General features: G+C 42.5%; 1 protein-coding gene across 8 annotated transcripts in view; it reads left to right on the top strand.

Moving 5' to 3' along the window:
- The window catches only part of ZDHHC2 (zDHHC palmitoyltransferase 2), a 579,224-nt gene that overhangs the window by 512,987 nt on the left and 48,860 nt on the right, over window positions 1-17,377 (top strand). For all 8 annotated transcript variants that reach the window (XM_086962598.1, XM_086962597.1, XM_086962596.1 and 5 more), the window contains one exon: window positions 4,980-5,092. In XM_086962598.1, coding sequence (XP_086818724.1) covers window positions 4,980-5,092 — 113 coding nt within the window. The remainder of the gene's footprint in view (window positions 1-4,979; window positions 5,093-17,377) is intronic.

Genomic DNA, 17,377 nt, shown 5'->3' with positions numbered 1-17,377 from the left:
TGAGCAGAAGGACAGTGTTGCCCTCGACCGGACAAGACAAAAGGAAGTGGAACTATACATGGGTGATCGGAAGAGAACCAGAACAACTTCCACTCATGGAGGAGATTGAGCGTCAATCGAACACGAGTCACAAAGGAAGACAGACTGTCGCAATCGAGCTGCTTCATTAACAGTCACAACACGAGAGACAATTACGATCGCCTCAGAATCTGAAAGTGAATGGAGAAAGCAGAAGCTTGTTGGAAACCACAATGAATCTGAGAACAAGAAGATTACATGCGATATCTCGCATTTTCAAAGGTGCGCTTCTGCAGTCAAGGATGGTCTTGTCGAGGCAACGGAAGAACCACACAACAAAGTGACTGAATGGCTGACTACAGAGAGGCCCGAAACTGTCTCTGCAGCACAGATACCTGAGAGTCAGACGGAAGCTGGATCTGGCAATGGAGATGTGCTCCTGGAAGAGTAGGAGAGGGGACAGGAAAGGGGCAGTTAGGATAAGGACGGGGTCGTGAATAGCAGCATGGAATAAAGGCTCTGTGAGAAATACATATAGAGTCTGTTGTGATTCGTAGCACGACGCTACACCAGTAAGCAGCAACGAGCTAGTAAGGCACAGTGTAGACTGCAGCCAGGCGAGGGAGGCAAAGATCCCGACGGAACAACTGAATTGTCTCTTACCACCTCGCCCCTCGCGCTCTGCTTAATTACGTTAGGAGACAGCCTCATAATGTGATTAATCAAAAGAGAGAGGCGGGCTAGGAGTCATTTAGTTAACCAGTAAGTAACTGTAGCCTTCCTGATTTTCCGCTCATGTGGGATGTGGCATGTTTTGTACCACCACCCTTTCATATTCAGACGTCTCAGACAGAGCCTCTGTAGGAGTCAAAACAGGGTTACCTGGTATTGTTGAGGTATGCTAGAGAAACAATTTGCTACATAAAAGGTCACATTTCTTCAAAAGGATAATGACATAATGCTGAAAAACTTTCCTCGCATTTAAAGTTATTACTGCATTATCGTTTCAATTGTGACTTTTGTATGCCTGGTTTCATAGACTAATTAATCTTTGGTTTGTAATGGGAACACATTACACAGAGAACATTCCAGAAAAATCACACAACGAAAAGTCATTATATATCAATATTGACGCAAGACCCTGCAAAAAAATTAATTTATATTTTTGTGAATGATGGGGTTACAGTTTATACAGTTATCAATAATCGAAACATCCATAGAGGTTCAAATTAAAGAAGGGCAGTGCCTGGCCATTGAAAAGGGTGGGTCAAATATATTGAACTCTGTCACCTGTCATAGTCTGACCCCTACAGTACTTGCTCGGGTGAAACGGACGACCGCCTTAATCAGGGCTGTAATGTAAACGCCTGCAGGGGGTTTACATTTTGCCAATGTCCTCAGTACGCTTATTGGCTACTTCAATTAAAACCAATAAAAGTTTAAATAAAGTTTGATACTTAGCGCAAAAACTAAAATAAAAATATTTTTATGTAACTCTACGCATCCGGGATGTTGTTTTTCACAAGGCACAAGTTTACAAAAAACCTTGCTGATGAACTTCTCTCCCCTGAACTTTGTAAGCACATTTGTTTGGCCACATTTACATTTTGTTGGTTTGGGAACATGCACTCCCTATCTTTTTACTATGATACACCCTCCGTTCTTCCCAGGGCTTTGAGTGGGATGAAAAAACTGGGGGGGTCTCTCAAAGGGGTGTGGCCAGTGCAATTAGGGGCGTGGCTTTAAAACACTTGCTAAAAATCTGTGTTTAGCATAGTGTGCCGCCGACTTGTATTTTGGTGTTTCTGTCATTGCATCCAGATATGTGAAACAATTAACATCATACCTACAAAAAGTAAGGACTATTGGCTTTGTCAATGGTTATTAGTTGCATAAGATAAATAAGCTGCAACTATGACTCGTTACATATAATATTGAAAAAGCTTTCAATTGAAGCCCTGGTGACCCTACCACAATGTTGCTGCTCTTGCCTTTTCAGAAAGAGAAGGGAAATCCAGAATGAAAATGACTCATTAAAGGATTTCTCTCCCCCCCCCAACGCTCACCTGGCATGACGTCATGCCGTAACTTCTCCACTAGAGAGAAGTGAGCAGTGTGGGCACCGCACATCGATGTGCTAGCTGGCTTGAAACGGGTCTCTATCTGGCTGTTTTGCGCCCCGGCACTTTTGTTCTGACTGCAGAGACAGCAAACTGCTGTCACGGCAGTCCGGTAAAAAAAACGGAAAGCCTGTGCCAGGGCTCAAAACAGAGCCCAATAGAGACCGTTTCGAGGCCACCTTTAAAAAACTGCCGGTGCTCAGACCCCTTGAGACCCGGCCCACTTAAAGCCCTGGTTCTTCCTATTTACCCTCAGCCTCTCCCTTTCGTTAAAAAAGAATTTCTCTATTACGCCGGATTCTGGTAGAACGGTGATCGGCAAATCCTTGCAAAAACCAGAAAACTGCAGAGAAAGGAAGAACCTTAGCGCAAAAACGTAATTTTTTTTTATAACAACACTGATCATCCAGGATGTTTATTTTCACAAGGCACGGGCGCTACCACAAATATAAATTTCAATGTTGTGTTCACAACTGTTTGCTGGATTGATAGCAGGCAGAGAGCACACCTCCCCCACATCCCAAAGAAAAACAGCTCTGCTGTAAACTTCTCTTCCTTCCTTTGATCCTCAACTGCCTCCTGCCAATATGCACCTATCTCCCCACATATCGTAAAACGCTTTCTCTACCATCCTCCTCTAACCTCTGCCTCTCGCTCCTCTCTCCCATGACCCCATGTATTGCAACTTATTTTACAGTGTTTACATCTTCAGTACACAAGGCTGTTGGGCCTCAGTCAACAGAGGGGCATAGTGTTAACCCCTGCCGGGAACATAATTAAAGCCAGTGTATACCACGGCGTGCATGGGCAAAGTTACATAAAACTAAAAACATTACAGTAAATCTGCACTACAATAAATAAGTCGACCACTTTCCACCTAACCCCATATTTTACAACTTTTTTGGGGTGTATTTTGGGGTGTACTAAGCAAAAATGTTGGGTCTTGCTCATACCAGGGGCGTAATGTTATCGACAGCAGAGTACTTAAATTACGCCAATATCTCGCGGGATGGTCATCGGCAAATCCTTATAAAAACAAAGAGATTGCAGGAAAAAGAAGAACCCTTGCGCACAAACCTAATAAAAATAAATTATAACAACACAAATCATCCAGATGTTAATTTTTGCAAGGCACAAGTTTAAATCATAATTAATTACTTTGGAAATCAGCTTCTCTCCACTAAGGATCGTAGGTACATTTGTTTAGCCTCATTTTCTAAAACATGTACTCCATGTCTTTATGATCTGAGCCATCCTGTGTTCATATTTACTCTCAAACTCTCCCTGAAAGTGGCACGTACACACTCACTTTGTACTTGGTAGTAACTGCGCCTCTTTTACTGCCAGCCTTGCTTCTCGTAAGCAAGGACAATAAGTACACTGTGCGTATTTATGCAACACTTGCAGGTTTTCAAAACACATAAATAAAAGGCATTTTCATTTACAATGCCAATAGCTCAAACTCTCGCAAATGTGAGACCTATTGTATTGCAAATTCTTGTTTCCAAATGTGTTGAGCAGTTATGAAACATCAGTAGTTTGACATTATTTAAGTTCAAGAGCCATCATATTAATATGTGTAAATAAAACAAAGGTGCTGTATTGCCTCAGCTTTTCCCTGTAATTGAAAGTATTCAATGCTGGGTTTTGGCAAGCATTAAGACACCTAATAATTGGAACAATTGCAAAATTTTTAGGTCGACCCTGGGCAGCGCATGTGTTGTTCTGCGAGCCGTGCTGTATTGAATTATTTACTTGAAGCCCTGCCCACTCTCCATCCATATTTGTCGTTGGCTTGTGACGTTGTCCTTTGTAAATGCTGGCTTCTGATTCGTTATTAGGCTTTTTAGTCCCTACTTAGTACTGCCTTGTCTTCATTTGTACCCTCCCATGATGACTGGACCTTTTACTTCAGTTGTTACACGGTACGTATTCTTTAGTCCGTAAGCACTATTTTCTTTAATGAGTTACTCTTACTGCAGGAGGATCTTTTATGCGCCGTTGTGACCACCGGCTTGTTTATTTAACTCACAGCAAATAAGGAGGTCTTCAGAGGCTATGTGAGACAGAAGGGGCAACTGATCGATGCCTTTAAGCATTTGAAATGCAATAGGTTTCGCATTTGCAAGAGTTAAAGCTATTGGCATTGTAAATGACAATTTTGTTTTTTATGTTTTAAAAACCAAAACATAAATAAAAAGCATTGTCATTTACAATGCCAATAGTATAATGCAAGACCTATTGCATTGCAGATGCTTGTTCTTAAAGCAACAACACAAAATCCGCCAGTGCACATGCATTCACCTAACATGCACCTAACGGGCAAAGCTTTGTACTTTCTGAATACACAAATCTTCAATTGCACGTTGCACTGTTTCTAAAATGTAATATGCTATGACTCCAGACGACTAAAAACCTATCATGTGACCAGAAAATTAGGAAAAAACGAAATTGTAATTGCATTTATATAGCTCTTACTACCCCTGACGAGGCAATAACATAAATGTGACAACGAACCTTAAATATGGGTATTTTGCAAAACATGACAACCCCGGGTTGTGTCTGCAAACCCGTACACTATTTAGGCACTGTTATCTAAAAGAGTGGGCATCCCGAGGTACTTATTGACCGTGGAGGGGTCAGACGACCCTTGGAAACATATGTTCAAGCCCCCCCGCTGCACGCCATCCACTTCAGCCATATTTAAGGCTTCTTTCTGCGGGTACCCTGGTCTGATGATTTTATGAAATGCACAAAGTTGCTACCTAAACAAAGTTGTTACATAGAGTATTGGGGTCAGTCAGAAGATGTTACTGTGCTTTTATTTGTTTTAATCCACAGGGTTGAAGGTCACCCCTTTCCTGCAAAGCCTTTACGAGGGTCACAAAGCCACCTTCTTACTGATGCGCAGTCCTGGACAGAGAGCGTTGGAAACAATGAAAAGAGTAAACTTGGTAAGGTGGCAATCACTGCACAATATTTTGGGCTCCTACGAGGACCTATTGTGTTTACAAAAAAACCAAAAGATTGAAACAGTACGTATTGGCCACTTGTTTTCCTACTGCTGTGATGAGATGGCTGCTGACATGCTAGGATTGTCTCAGTTGGTTAGGGCAATACTTCTTGATCATTCTCTATACTCTTTTATTAATTTCATTTTACTTAAGGCTTTTACATGGAATGGGCTTAACCCCAGTGGTCTAAAGGGAAAGAGTATGCAAAAGGTCTCTGATGTTATGGGTTGTGCAATGAAGAACTATTTTAAGCAGGGGGCTTAGCTTTGGGACATCTTTTAAAATGGCAATTTAGGCTTTACTCACTGCAACCATAAATAAGGTCAGGTTCAGCTTATGAAAGGATGAGAAGTAGGAGTGGAAATTGGAGTTGTATTTGGGGCAGTGCTTAATTAGTAAAAAAAACATAAGTGCCAGGTCCCTCGTCAGGAGGCCACTTCAGCTTGCACAATCCTATACCCCTTAAGGTGCTGCCACCTACACTACCAACACAACTACTAACCATCACACCCTACAAGTGTGACAATTCAGACTGTTTCAGGTCCCCAAAACTATAAGAATGGATTGGGCTACGGGTATTTTCTATTGTTAAAGTATAGTGAATTCATTTGCAGCTGTTGTTGTGCTCATCTCTAAATTAGACAGACAGCACCACCATATTGCAGATTGTCATAAGCACTATTATTGACAATTAAGTGCCGGTGCCGAGGACTGGAAATCACCAGATCAAATTAAGCACTGATTTGGGGGCAAGGGAGGCCTCCTTCGGCTGTGTCATTAAGTTTCAAAGTCCTGGAGGTGCAGAATGGGGTTGAGAGGTGTTCATTATGACTCTTATTGTAATCACTATTTTGGGGAGAACTGGAGTTTTCTGCAGAATCAAAAATACAAGTGGTGGATAGGGCCCCCGTGATTGTCCTTACACTTTGGTCATCAGGGAAAGAAAGCCTGGTGAAAAATATAAGCAGTTGATGAAAGATGTGATCAGAAACACTCCAAGTGAGAGTGTGAGAGTAAGGTAGTAAATGGGGCAAGAAGGAGGAGAAAGATAGTAAAACAGTGATCATTGGAGAAAGTATGGATAAATAGGAACACACAAAGTGAAAAAGAGGGAGAAATTGTAGGGTGGTGGAAGAAATAAGGATGAAGGTAGAATCAAGACTGAGCTGCCTTAGTATTCAGCAACTTTAGTGTTCAGCAGTGCTCGCAGTGGGCACCTAAGAAATAATTTGGGCCTGTGATTTATTTATTTTTTACCACACAAATTATGCACTAGTTACTCTGAGTTCCAAGCTGTAAAATGAAGAATGATATAAGAATCCTGCAAGTGGTAACTACCTTACCAGCACCAGCAGCGCCTCCTCCGCTGTGGCGAAGAAGCTTGGCCCCCCATGTTAAGAGCCAGCTAAGGAAGGGAAAATTAAATGATAATAAAACTATTTTATTATTCTTTTATTTTTCTTTCTGCGCTTGAGCTAGCAAGCCAAGTCTGAGTGGGGCGGGCCATGACGAGAGCAGTGGGAGGCGTAATGCGCACTGTAAGTGTGCATGATGGTTTGGCCGGCTGTTTAAGGCCGGCCACACCGTCATTCGCACTTTGATCTCTCACCATCGAGCTGTTTTGCACAGCCGATTGGAGTAGAGACACAGGCTCCTAGGACCTCAGCGAGCATTAAATAAGACCGCTCAGGCAAACCACGGTGCTGCACTGTCATGCTGTATTACCAGTATGAGAGCAGCACTGTGATTGGCGTTTAGGAACCTGGAGGTGTGTACCAGCCCCTGGGGAATCTGAGTCCGACTGGAGCAGAAGAACTGCGAGACATCAGGAAATAGCTTTTTTCTTTTTGTTTTTTGCTATTTAAGCCCTTCCCCCACACTTCCCCAGCACCCATTAAGAACAGCAGCCACTACTGCTTACCGCATTATCGATGATTACAAAGTGAAAGGTTTCGATCAGAATCTAGAGCACTCCTAATGATAGCATTAAGAGTGAAATTACACTGACTACAGTGCATAGGTACATCCACAAAGTGTTCGAGCGAGTGCATGTGCTGCAGGCAGCACATGAAGAGAAATATGGCGCTGTGGTTCGCCTACCAAAAAGAATTTGAGTGGCTGGTGAAACACTATTCCATGCCCCCATGCTTAAGCTACCTGCAGGGCAGCTGATCATTTTCAGAACTCATGAGTGAGCACATGCAATGCATACAGAGCAATTTTACTGTTTATATGGTGCACCGATCCATTCTACATTTGTGTACCGGTGCAGAAAATGCCTATGCAGCTTCATGATAGGGTCTTTGGTAACTGTGTGCAGTCCTGCAGAACTTCAAATTGCTGGAGTCCAAAAGGTTGCAGATTCTCAGTGTTGATAAGATTTGTTTGAGAAATTGTTTGGGATGCCAAGTTCTTCTCTTTTTCCTAATATGTTGAATGGTTTCAAGACTCAGTTCTGGTGGCACAAAATATTATTTGATCATGCCATGGAAACTCCCTCTTGTGTGCTTTACACCACATCAGGAGTTCCTCTTCATCGGTGGCACCCTAATTCCATTGAGAAATTGTGACAATTTTCAAGATGACCAACATGTGGGTTGCATGGAAAACAATCCAAATCTCCATGGTCACAAACACAACACTCGCAACTTAATGTTGTTAGCATGGAGCAATATTTGTGAGTCAACCTCCATTATGAACAGAAGAAAACCACTGGTACACTACTGCTCTTGTCCAGTGGCAATTAATGACATCAAAAGTGGGAAATACTAGACCCGTACACAAAAATGGGGATGTTATAAACCTCAGTTCGCAAACTAGCAAGACTTACAAAGCTATGCTATCCGCTATTAAAGATATGAAAAACCTGCTGTACCTATCAGAAAAATGGCTCGCTAAAATGGAGGTCCTTCAAGTTACCTCGAGGGAAGCACTAGCTAAGCACAGGTCCACCCCCATGGCAACATCTAACAGAATTGACCGTCCTCGTTCTCGACTCAACTACCTGACAAATAGTGAACTATTATCCATTCTCTCGTCATATGAACCCACTCCCACTGCTCTCAATAAGACAGGGGAAAATCACACCCAAACAATAGAAACAATCATAACGAATGGAGACAGAACTTCTCAATCAAAAGATAGAGGGCTTAACACCAACAACCTTAAGAATGTGACACTAATGCCTGAAGAATCTGTCTCGGCTAGGATAAATGATCATCAACACATGCAGTGTATACTACTGAACTGTCATTCAGCAATTAAACACGCGGCTGACATAGCAGACATCATACTAAATTTTTGACAATACTGATTCAGCACACAAACTATTATTTGTAAACTTATACAGTGATGATCAGAGTTCATAAATCACAATAGAAAAACATTCAGTAGCAGAATCTGGGATGTTTTTAGAAGTTCAATCTTTATTTGGTTCTTCACAAATGTAGCCAGAGCAATCATTAGTCCAAGGATGTCATCTCCCCACCCACTCTAAAGGATCCACCCTAGATTGGATCATAGCTAAAGAGAAAGCGATAGAGAACATTGTAATCACACCATGTGACTGGTCCGATCACCATAAAATCACATTTGAAATTCCCTGCAAGAAAACCAAATCGTCCTCACAAGCTTGCTAAACCAAAAAAGTGGATCAGGGACACTCGAGGAACTAATATGGAAAAAATAGCTGCACGCTGTTCATCAGATCTACAAGTACCCAAAAGCATGGTTGACGTCAATGACCTCACTTTGCTTTATAACAAGACAATGTCAAGGATTATCGAGGACATAGCCCCTCTAAAACTGAAAAGGGTCACTGACAAAATCAAAAACCCATGGTTCAACGATGCCCTTAATGAAGAAAGAAGATCAATGAGACTATCAGAACGCAAATGGCGACAACATCCTTCCTCACCCCACTTAACCCTACTAAGACAATCGAGGAAGGCTTACAATAAAAGCATTATTAAATCTAAAAAATACTTTTTCAGGAAAGAACTGGACAATGCAGTAAATAGACCCAGGAAACTTTTTGATCTTCTTAAAGAACAATCTAATAAATCTGCTAAAGTAGCACCAGCCATCAACATTAATAGCCTAAATAGTGAAGATTTCTCAACATTTTTTACAGACAAAGCTGAATCTTTGGAGAGGGAATAAAAAAAAGCAGCCGAAGACATTGAAAGTAGGATGGATACGGACGACGAAGAACTAGTTCAACAAGAAGTAAAGAAACTAAAAAACAATGCCAGATGGTCAGATTTTAAAGTGGTCAGTGAATTAGACATCTCAAAGATCATTAAACCCAACAACCACTATAATGATCCCCTACCAGCAAAATGATGGTCCTCCTTAAACCACCTGTTAATCCCATTTTCGACAAAGATCATAAATGCCTCACTATCACAAGTACAAATGCCAGCCTGCCTTAAAACAGGACAAGTCATTCCTTTGCTAAAAAAACCTACAAAGAAATCCTCTGTTCCAAACAATTTCAGACCTGTTGCTAACATCCCCATGTTAGCCAAAGTTCTGGAAAAATGTGTCCAACAACAATTGAGTCTACACATTTCCTAGTTCAACCTGCTAAATGTTTGTCAATCGGGCTTCCGTCCAAACCATAGCACAGAAATTGCAATTTTGCACATCGTAGATGACACACTGCTGGCTCTTGACCACAATGAAACCTGCCTCTTAATCTTGCTGGACCTGTCATCCACGTTCGACACGGTAAACCATGAAGAAATTATAGATCGGATGAAAAACAGAATGGGCCTAGAGGGTACAGTCCTTAATTGGTTCAGCTCCTTTCTTGAGAACAGATCACAAAAATTCATGGTCAACCAAACCCTATCTGGCCCAACCAATAATACAATCGGAGTTCCACAGGGCTCAACGCTCTCACCGGCGCTATTCAATCTATACGTTGAACCACTCACAGAAATACTACAAAAAGCAAACATAGCTTTCCACATGTATGCGGATGACACTCAGTTGTACATCAAGGTCGCATCAACAGAAGAGATTAAGACCATGAACCATGCTCTATCAAGAACCCTCAAATTGCTAACTAAGAATCACCTGAAACTAAACCCTCAGAAAACCGAATTCCTACTGATTACACCACATAAAAGCAAACTAAACTCAACAGAATGGACCAACCTTATCACTGCTCTAAACTGCACTAAAAAAATTGTAGATTCCACCAAATCACTGGGAATTACCCTAAATAAAAACATGAACACGTTAGCACATATTAATACAATGGCAAAAAACGCCAGGTTCCTCTTGAGCTATTTGCGAAAACTAAACCTTTCCCGAACAAAACAGATCTTAAAACTGCAGTTCAAGCGCTGGTCATATCAAGGATCGAATACGGGTGCACTACCCTGACTGGACTCCCTAAGTTCTCAACTGCCCCATTGAAAGGCTGATAGCGGGATCCAAAAAATTCGACCATATCTCCCCTCACTTGAAATTGCTAAACTGGCTGCCTTTCGAAGCAAGAATTCAATTCAAATTGGCATGCATCACACATAATGCAATACACCACAAAACTCCAGGCTACCTGGCCCAGAAACTTACGCTATCCGGAGATAACCGACCTTCTGGGAGCAAATCAGACTTTCTTCTGAAACCGGCTCGCTTCTGCAAGAAAAAGACATATGACCGAGCATTCTCAGAAGCAGCACCAAGAATTTGGAATGCACTCCCACCAAACATCAGAAGAATTACATCCATCGCAACCTTCAAAAAGGAAGCAAAATCGTACTTTATGAGCACATTTCTTACTTAAAGTCTATATTGGAGGTCTGCTGTCTATAAACTGCCAAATTTCATTACTGAATGAATATATGTCTATATGCTAAACTGAAGTGTAAAACATTATGATGGCTGAACCGCTATTTTAAAGAGCTCTGCTACCCCACACTGGGTCATGTCCAAAGATGATCCTGTTCTTTAACTGCGCCTTGGCGATTGTATTACTGAATGTATATATGTCCATATGCTAAACGGTAGTGTGAAACATTAATGACTGATGAAACGCTACTGTAAAGCGCTCTAATACCCTACACTGGGTCATGTTCGCGCTATAGAAAACACAAAATAAATAAATAAATAAAAATACAGTGGGGCAGGGCGCTACATACATTAAAGCACACCTACATTAAAACAATCACAATAAAACACGTTAAAATAAACATCTATGAAAGAAAAAAATATGTTACTTACCTTATCCTGCAGCACATCCTCGATGCATTTCAGTCCATTGCTCCAAACTTCTCCGAGCACGAGGTGACATCACACATGCATCTACCGTACCCAATCCAGACGCTGCTCTCATGCTGTGAAGCAGCATGATTGAAGCATCTGGATTGGATGGAGCAGGCTGCCTCAGCGCTCCAAAGGGCACTGCAGGCCTTTGCCTGCTCCCCAACCCAGGTGTCTAAGATAGCAGGGTTGGGGAGGTTTGAATTGTGCATGTCAGCCAGGCCGTAGGTAGATAGTCGGCCAAACCTAAATGCACACTATAAATGATGGGGCCACTCCTCATTGCTGCCAATCAGCAGCAATGATGCACTGGCCTAAGCCCCACACTCAATTTGACAGAGAGTAAAAAAGAAATGGTAATAAAATAATGTATTACCATTTTATTTTTCAGTCTTTCTGCATAAGTACGAGGCATCCTCCGCTCCTATGGAGGAACCGCTACTGCTCTCATCTGACTGTCGCCCAAATACTTTATATCCCACTTTTTTTGCTCTCCCTGTTGAATATAAGCCAAATGTTATGATTTCAATCAAGAGAAACCCAGAAACCTTTGACACATTTTCTTTCCCAGAGAAATAATTATTAGTTGGTAGCTTTAATTTGTCTTTGGATGACCAGTGTTTCCCGTTTTGTATGGTGTTTCTGTGGTCTAATATTATAGGAATGTTTAGTTTAATAGGTTGTCATCGATTCCAGACCACATTGAAGGTGTTGTAGAAAACATCAAGGAATTCTTTCAGACTAGCCATGAAAGAGGTGGGTTTTGGGTTCTCCTTTTTGTTACTGAAGCAGGTCTAGGGAGCAGTATGTATTGATCAGGCAATATTTAGGTGTGCAACTTTAGGGTGGTAGGTGATATAAAGCATGTGAGATCCTATAAAGGGGATGATCATCTTTGTGTGCAGTATTGTTGAAAGCTGTTTGTACCCCATGACTTGCAGGTCATCTAGTACCTCTGCATCCTGTCTGAAGGCACTTTTATCAACCAAGACATCGTCCCCCAAGGACGTTCTTTTGTGAAAGGGTTTAGAGGTGTAATGTCAGATTGACGATCCTGTCTTGAAAGCTGGCATTGAACCTCTGTCTTTAGTATATTAGTGCAAATATTTAGGATGAGGTGGCTCCTATACTACAGTACATAACATGGTATTTCAAAGACATGGCAAGCATAACTTTTAGCTACCTTCCAGAGCCGGACAAAGACTTAGGCCTGTTGGGTAGGATTGGCTTGAGGTGATGTATGTGACCCCTGCTTTCCAAGAAAGAGCAGCATGGAGTGCTCAGAACATTTACTTTACTTCAAAGGGGCAAGTGTGAAGTCTCCCATTCACAGCTAAGCGGAAACCTACGAAATAGAGAGCATTTGTTCTTTAGGCACAAATCCAGCGGGAGCTGGACCCAGAACCAGTTTGGTGTAGATGAGGAGGAGAGGACTGCTCATTTCCCTAAACTCCCCCCTGGCTGGCCCACAGGCTCCCCTCAGGGGCATACAGTCTGTTCCATCTTGGATTGCTCTAAAAATGGTGCAAAGTGGGACAGTTTGCAGTAAGGCAAACTGGATGTGCTACAACAGTGGAAAGGCTTGCCCTTGGGAATTTTTCCTCATTGGTTAGAGAATGCCAGAATTGAGGGTTCAGCTGGCTGACTTCATGTGATATCACAAGCTGTAAGAGGCCTTTTTCTGCAACTATCAGTTGGCCTATTGCAACAGGGGTTAAACTGGACCATGCTGGAGGCCTCGACAAGAGTAAGTCCTGCGCCCTAAGCGCTGTCTCTGTGGTCGTAAGACCTTTAGCTGTATCCAGCTGGACTTCTCAAACAAACTCTGAAAATGTAGGACTTCCAAGACCTTTGGAGTGGCAGACGACTTTGTGGCAGAGGTATCCAACTTCAATGCAACTTTGTTGGATACATCTTTAGTCTGGCATGGCTGGAGGATGTTGAGCTCCTTATAAAGGACTAAGTATCTGATTACAAGTTTGGTGGTAGGGGAACTGCCATCAAAACACCGTTCAGAAACCCCGCCACCTGGTTGGGCAGTCCTGATACCATATTTCAATGTTGGAGGTTTGCAGAACAAAAGACCGTTCGAGTGCCACCGCCAGCTATTCGCTGACAGTAGAGGGAAATCAGCTGTCAAAAGGTGGTGCCGACAAGTTCACCGCCGTCCGGATTAGGAGTTGGCTTTCGATTGAGCTGACCCTGGTGGGAAGAGAGCCTTCTTCGAGCTGGCAGAATTGAAGGATTTGTGGTGCATACTCACCTATTTGCTTTTCTTCCTTTCAGTCCATCATGTGGATCCTTTTCTCCAGGGCATTTTGACCCAGAAGTAAACAACACAGTTGGTGCCGAAATCCAGGTAACTATGTATTGCAATATTTACCCATTAACTAGAGCGGGCACATATGGCCCGGACTCCAGCAATGGGAAAATACTGGTAGTAGGTATTTATTCACATGAGTCATGCGTATGTGTACATTTAACACTTGTGCTGTCAAAATATACACACCTGCATCGACACATATGGAGAATTATTCCCCACCATCGGAAACACAGCTGGGCCAGCGGTGGCATCGTAACATGCTCTTCTTGGGACCGCCACCAAAGCGGTATCATGATAAGACCGCCAAACTTGTTATCGGACCCTAAGTCTGAAGGTAGAAATTTTAACTGGGTGAAGACATGAAAAGTATCCATCTGACGGAAAGACTCTGTCAATCACAAACTTAGAATTTTTCCCCGTCAGAGCTTTTCTGCCAAAACCAACACATTCAGTGTGACCTTGCCCAGAGTCTATCCAGCTCAACGGATAAAGCCTTGCCTCGCTGGAGGATTTCAACAACCATTTTAGAGGTTAAGTCAGGAGGCAAAATCTTTGATCAAATCAAACCCGCTTGGTGGATCCGGTCCGCATGCCATCAAGGTCAGCCTGAAATAGTACCTAGATCCAGGTAACTCATGAATAGTGACTATTAATTTGTCCTTGCCTTTTCAAGGCAGTTTTTTCAACAAAACAAAAAAATCATATCTTAGGTTACCTTTCTTTGATTTTTCTTGTTTTGGTATCATTTTGTTTATTACATTTTGTCTCTATTTGTATAAACTGGAGAAAGATTTTTATTGTTTAGTGTTTTTGACTTGTTAATTGTTTTGGTACTTCTAAATACTCTGCACGTTTTCTCTGAGTTAAGCCTATCTGCTGTGTACCATAACTGCCAGGCATTTAGCTCATGTTTAAATTACTATTACCTTTGCCTGGACGTAACAAGTTAGTGATTTTATTACTTACCCAACTAATAATTAACTTTCTTTTAAATGTATTCTCTGCTATATTATTCCTCATGATACAAGTGGCAAAAATGGAGGTGCACCATTTTTAGGTCTCCACTACATATAACTTTAGGTATCGTTTGGCCATTCCTACTGTTTTCAGTATACAAAACAGTGGGCTTTGGTAAGGCCCTTGCATATGATTGGAGTTCTTTGTTCCCACTCTCAGTTGTCTACTCTTGATTCAATGGCGTTCCTCTTTATTCATGATTGCATGATGGTGGAGACTGGTGCAGTGGGTCACGTGGCCCATCCAGACAGAACTCTTCTGCGTGGCTCCTGCGGTGGTGTGGAGGCCACGTGCATCTGAGGCCGCGGAGACTGGTGCGGTGGGTCACGTGTCACCTCCAGACAGAACTTTTCGGTGTGGCTCCTGAGGCAATAAAGAGGCCGCGTGCGTCTGAGGGAGGCCGCGTAGACTGGCGAGTTGGACCGCATGGTGCTCCTGGGTGTAGTCCTGTTATCCCGGGCCGTGCAGCAGTCCGGGCCGTGCAGCTGTTAAGCCGTGCCGCGTCAGCTGTTGGTACCCGATGAGAAGAGCGGCAGAGGAGCTGGGTTGAGGGAAAAGTCCTCTTGTTCTTCTTTGATTGCTGCTGCCTCGCCAGTAGAGGAGAGGAGGGGAGACAGGACCACCACCCCAGCCTCCTGCGTGTCCGTCACCACCTACGCAATTATCATGCGCCTGGAGGCGCTTTAAAAGTGCTCCTGGGCTCCCACGGGATGCACACAGGCTCGCCCGGGCCAAGGGCGGGCCAGTCCACGCCCGTCAGTGACCAGAGGAGACTGGGCTGGGCCACCCCTCTGAAAACTGCCCTTACATATTGAACTGTTGGTAAGACTTAAGATTGTGCGCATTGCTCCAGAAACCTGCGGTACCTATTGATTGGTCTTTTTAAATAAGTAACTTTCGATTGTGGTTAATAATATTTCCCTGATAATGAGTATGCACAAAGGCACAGCAGGCACTTTAGATGCCTTTTTAACTAGAGCAGAACTCCTATTGACACATGAAATCCAAATGACTGATATAGGGCTGTCACTTGATCCTACTCAACTCCCAACATATATGCAATCAGCTATCGTTAATTCACTCCCACTAAGTCCAAAGATAATTGTTCAAAATAAAACAATGACATCTGCTTTGCCAAACATGTCACCACCTGTTATAAGCCCAGTCTCAAATGATAATTGCAGACAGGGTATAGAAACAAGATCACGAGCTCCAAAAGTATTAGAAGAACCCAAAGGGATAATCCACTGAGCAAAGCAGAAGCGAGCTATGGGTTACCAGAAAACGAAATCCAAGAGCTCAGTGGGATCTAGGCCCATGCCCCAAACACCTATCCACGCAGATGACCAAGTTGTAATGTTAACAAATACTGTTAGTATACAGACAGATGTAGGTTTTAATCCTCCCACCTTAGCAATGGAAGAAAGATTAAGGATTAACGATGGTACAATTGCAACAACACTAGAATCAGCACTGGGGTCTATGCTATCACAAATCGCCGAATTAATGAATATGAAGTTTGGTCTATTAGATAAAAAAGATGGATCATTTATATACTTGTGGGCGGTAGTAACGACAATAGTCAGCCAGACGTTATAGAAGGGGCATGTGAACCAAAGAATTTGGAGCGTACCCCAACCCTCAACTTAGTTGAAATGAATAACAGAGCTAACGGTACATATGTGTGAACTCCCATTTTACAAAGAGGAAATAGGGAGAAAAGTACAGGGGGCAAGGCCCAGAATTCAGATAATAAATTAGGGAAAAGACCTGCAAAGTCCAACCCCAAACCCAAACCCAAATACTGTTGTTATAGGTTTACCATCTGCTTCATGTCCCTAAGTACTAATTCTAGCTGGGGTTCATGCTCTAAGAAAGGAACAGAGTGAATCATGGATCAACATGCGAAATAAGACCGTCAACTGGTTGTCTAAATATAAAAACTTTAACTCACGAAACGCAAACAACATTCTGATGGTTCGCAGAGTAGAGTGGATTGGTGATTCCTTGAAGAAGATCGATGGCGACTGTATAATAATAAACTTTTGACGACCTCATATGGTTCAAAGATTGTTAAATATGCAAGAGGAGGTATCCCCTCAAAAATCCTGTATCTGTGTGCTCCATTTAGGATACTTTTACAAACCACACCCTAGGAAATTTGTACATAACACCACCCCAACATCCTTTTCAAATAGATTCCAGGCGCTATCTGACCTAGACACGCCTTAGACTGACAACCAACCTATGTAGTAAATGACAGTTACCCTTTTGTTAATAACCAGATAAGCTGTAACATGGAGCAGATATGCTTCCTATCTACACAGTGTCTAAAGAAGAAACAGGGTGAGGAGAATGGTCGCATTATTATAGCTGAGCCAAATGGACAACTATGGGTGGAAGAGACATGGGTGCCACCGTCTAGTTTTTTCCCACCCCCGCTAGAGGAAATATCCAAGCAGCTTAGACCTAATAATATAAAGACAGGAGTAAAGAATGTACCAAAATTACGTCTAACCTCCTGGAATATTGCAGGACTAAATAGAAATCTAAGGGACACTGAATGACTGGAATATATTGAAGAACGTGGCATCTGCCTACTGCAAGAGACC

Source organism: Lissotriton vulgaris, chromosome 3_1 (assembly GCF_964263255.1).
Source record: "Lissotriton vulgaris chromosome 3_1, aLisVul1.2, whole genome shotgun sequence".
Taxonomy (NCBI): Eukaryota; Metazoa; Chordata; class Amphibia; order Caudata; family Salamandridae; genus Lissotriton; species Lissotriton vulgaris.
Note: the sequence above shows the minus strand (reverse complement) of the source record. Positions and strands in the feature narration are given on the sequence as shown.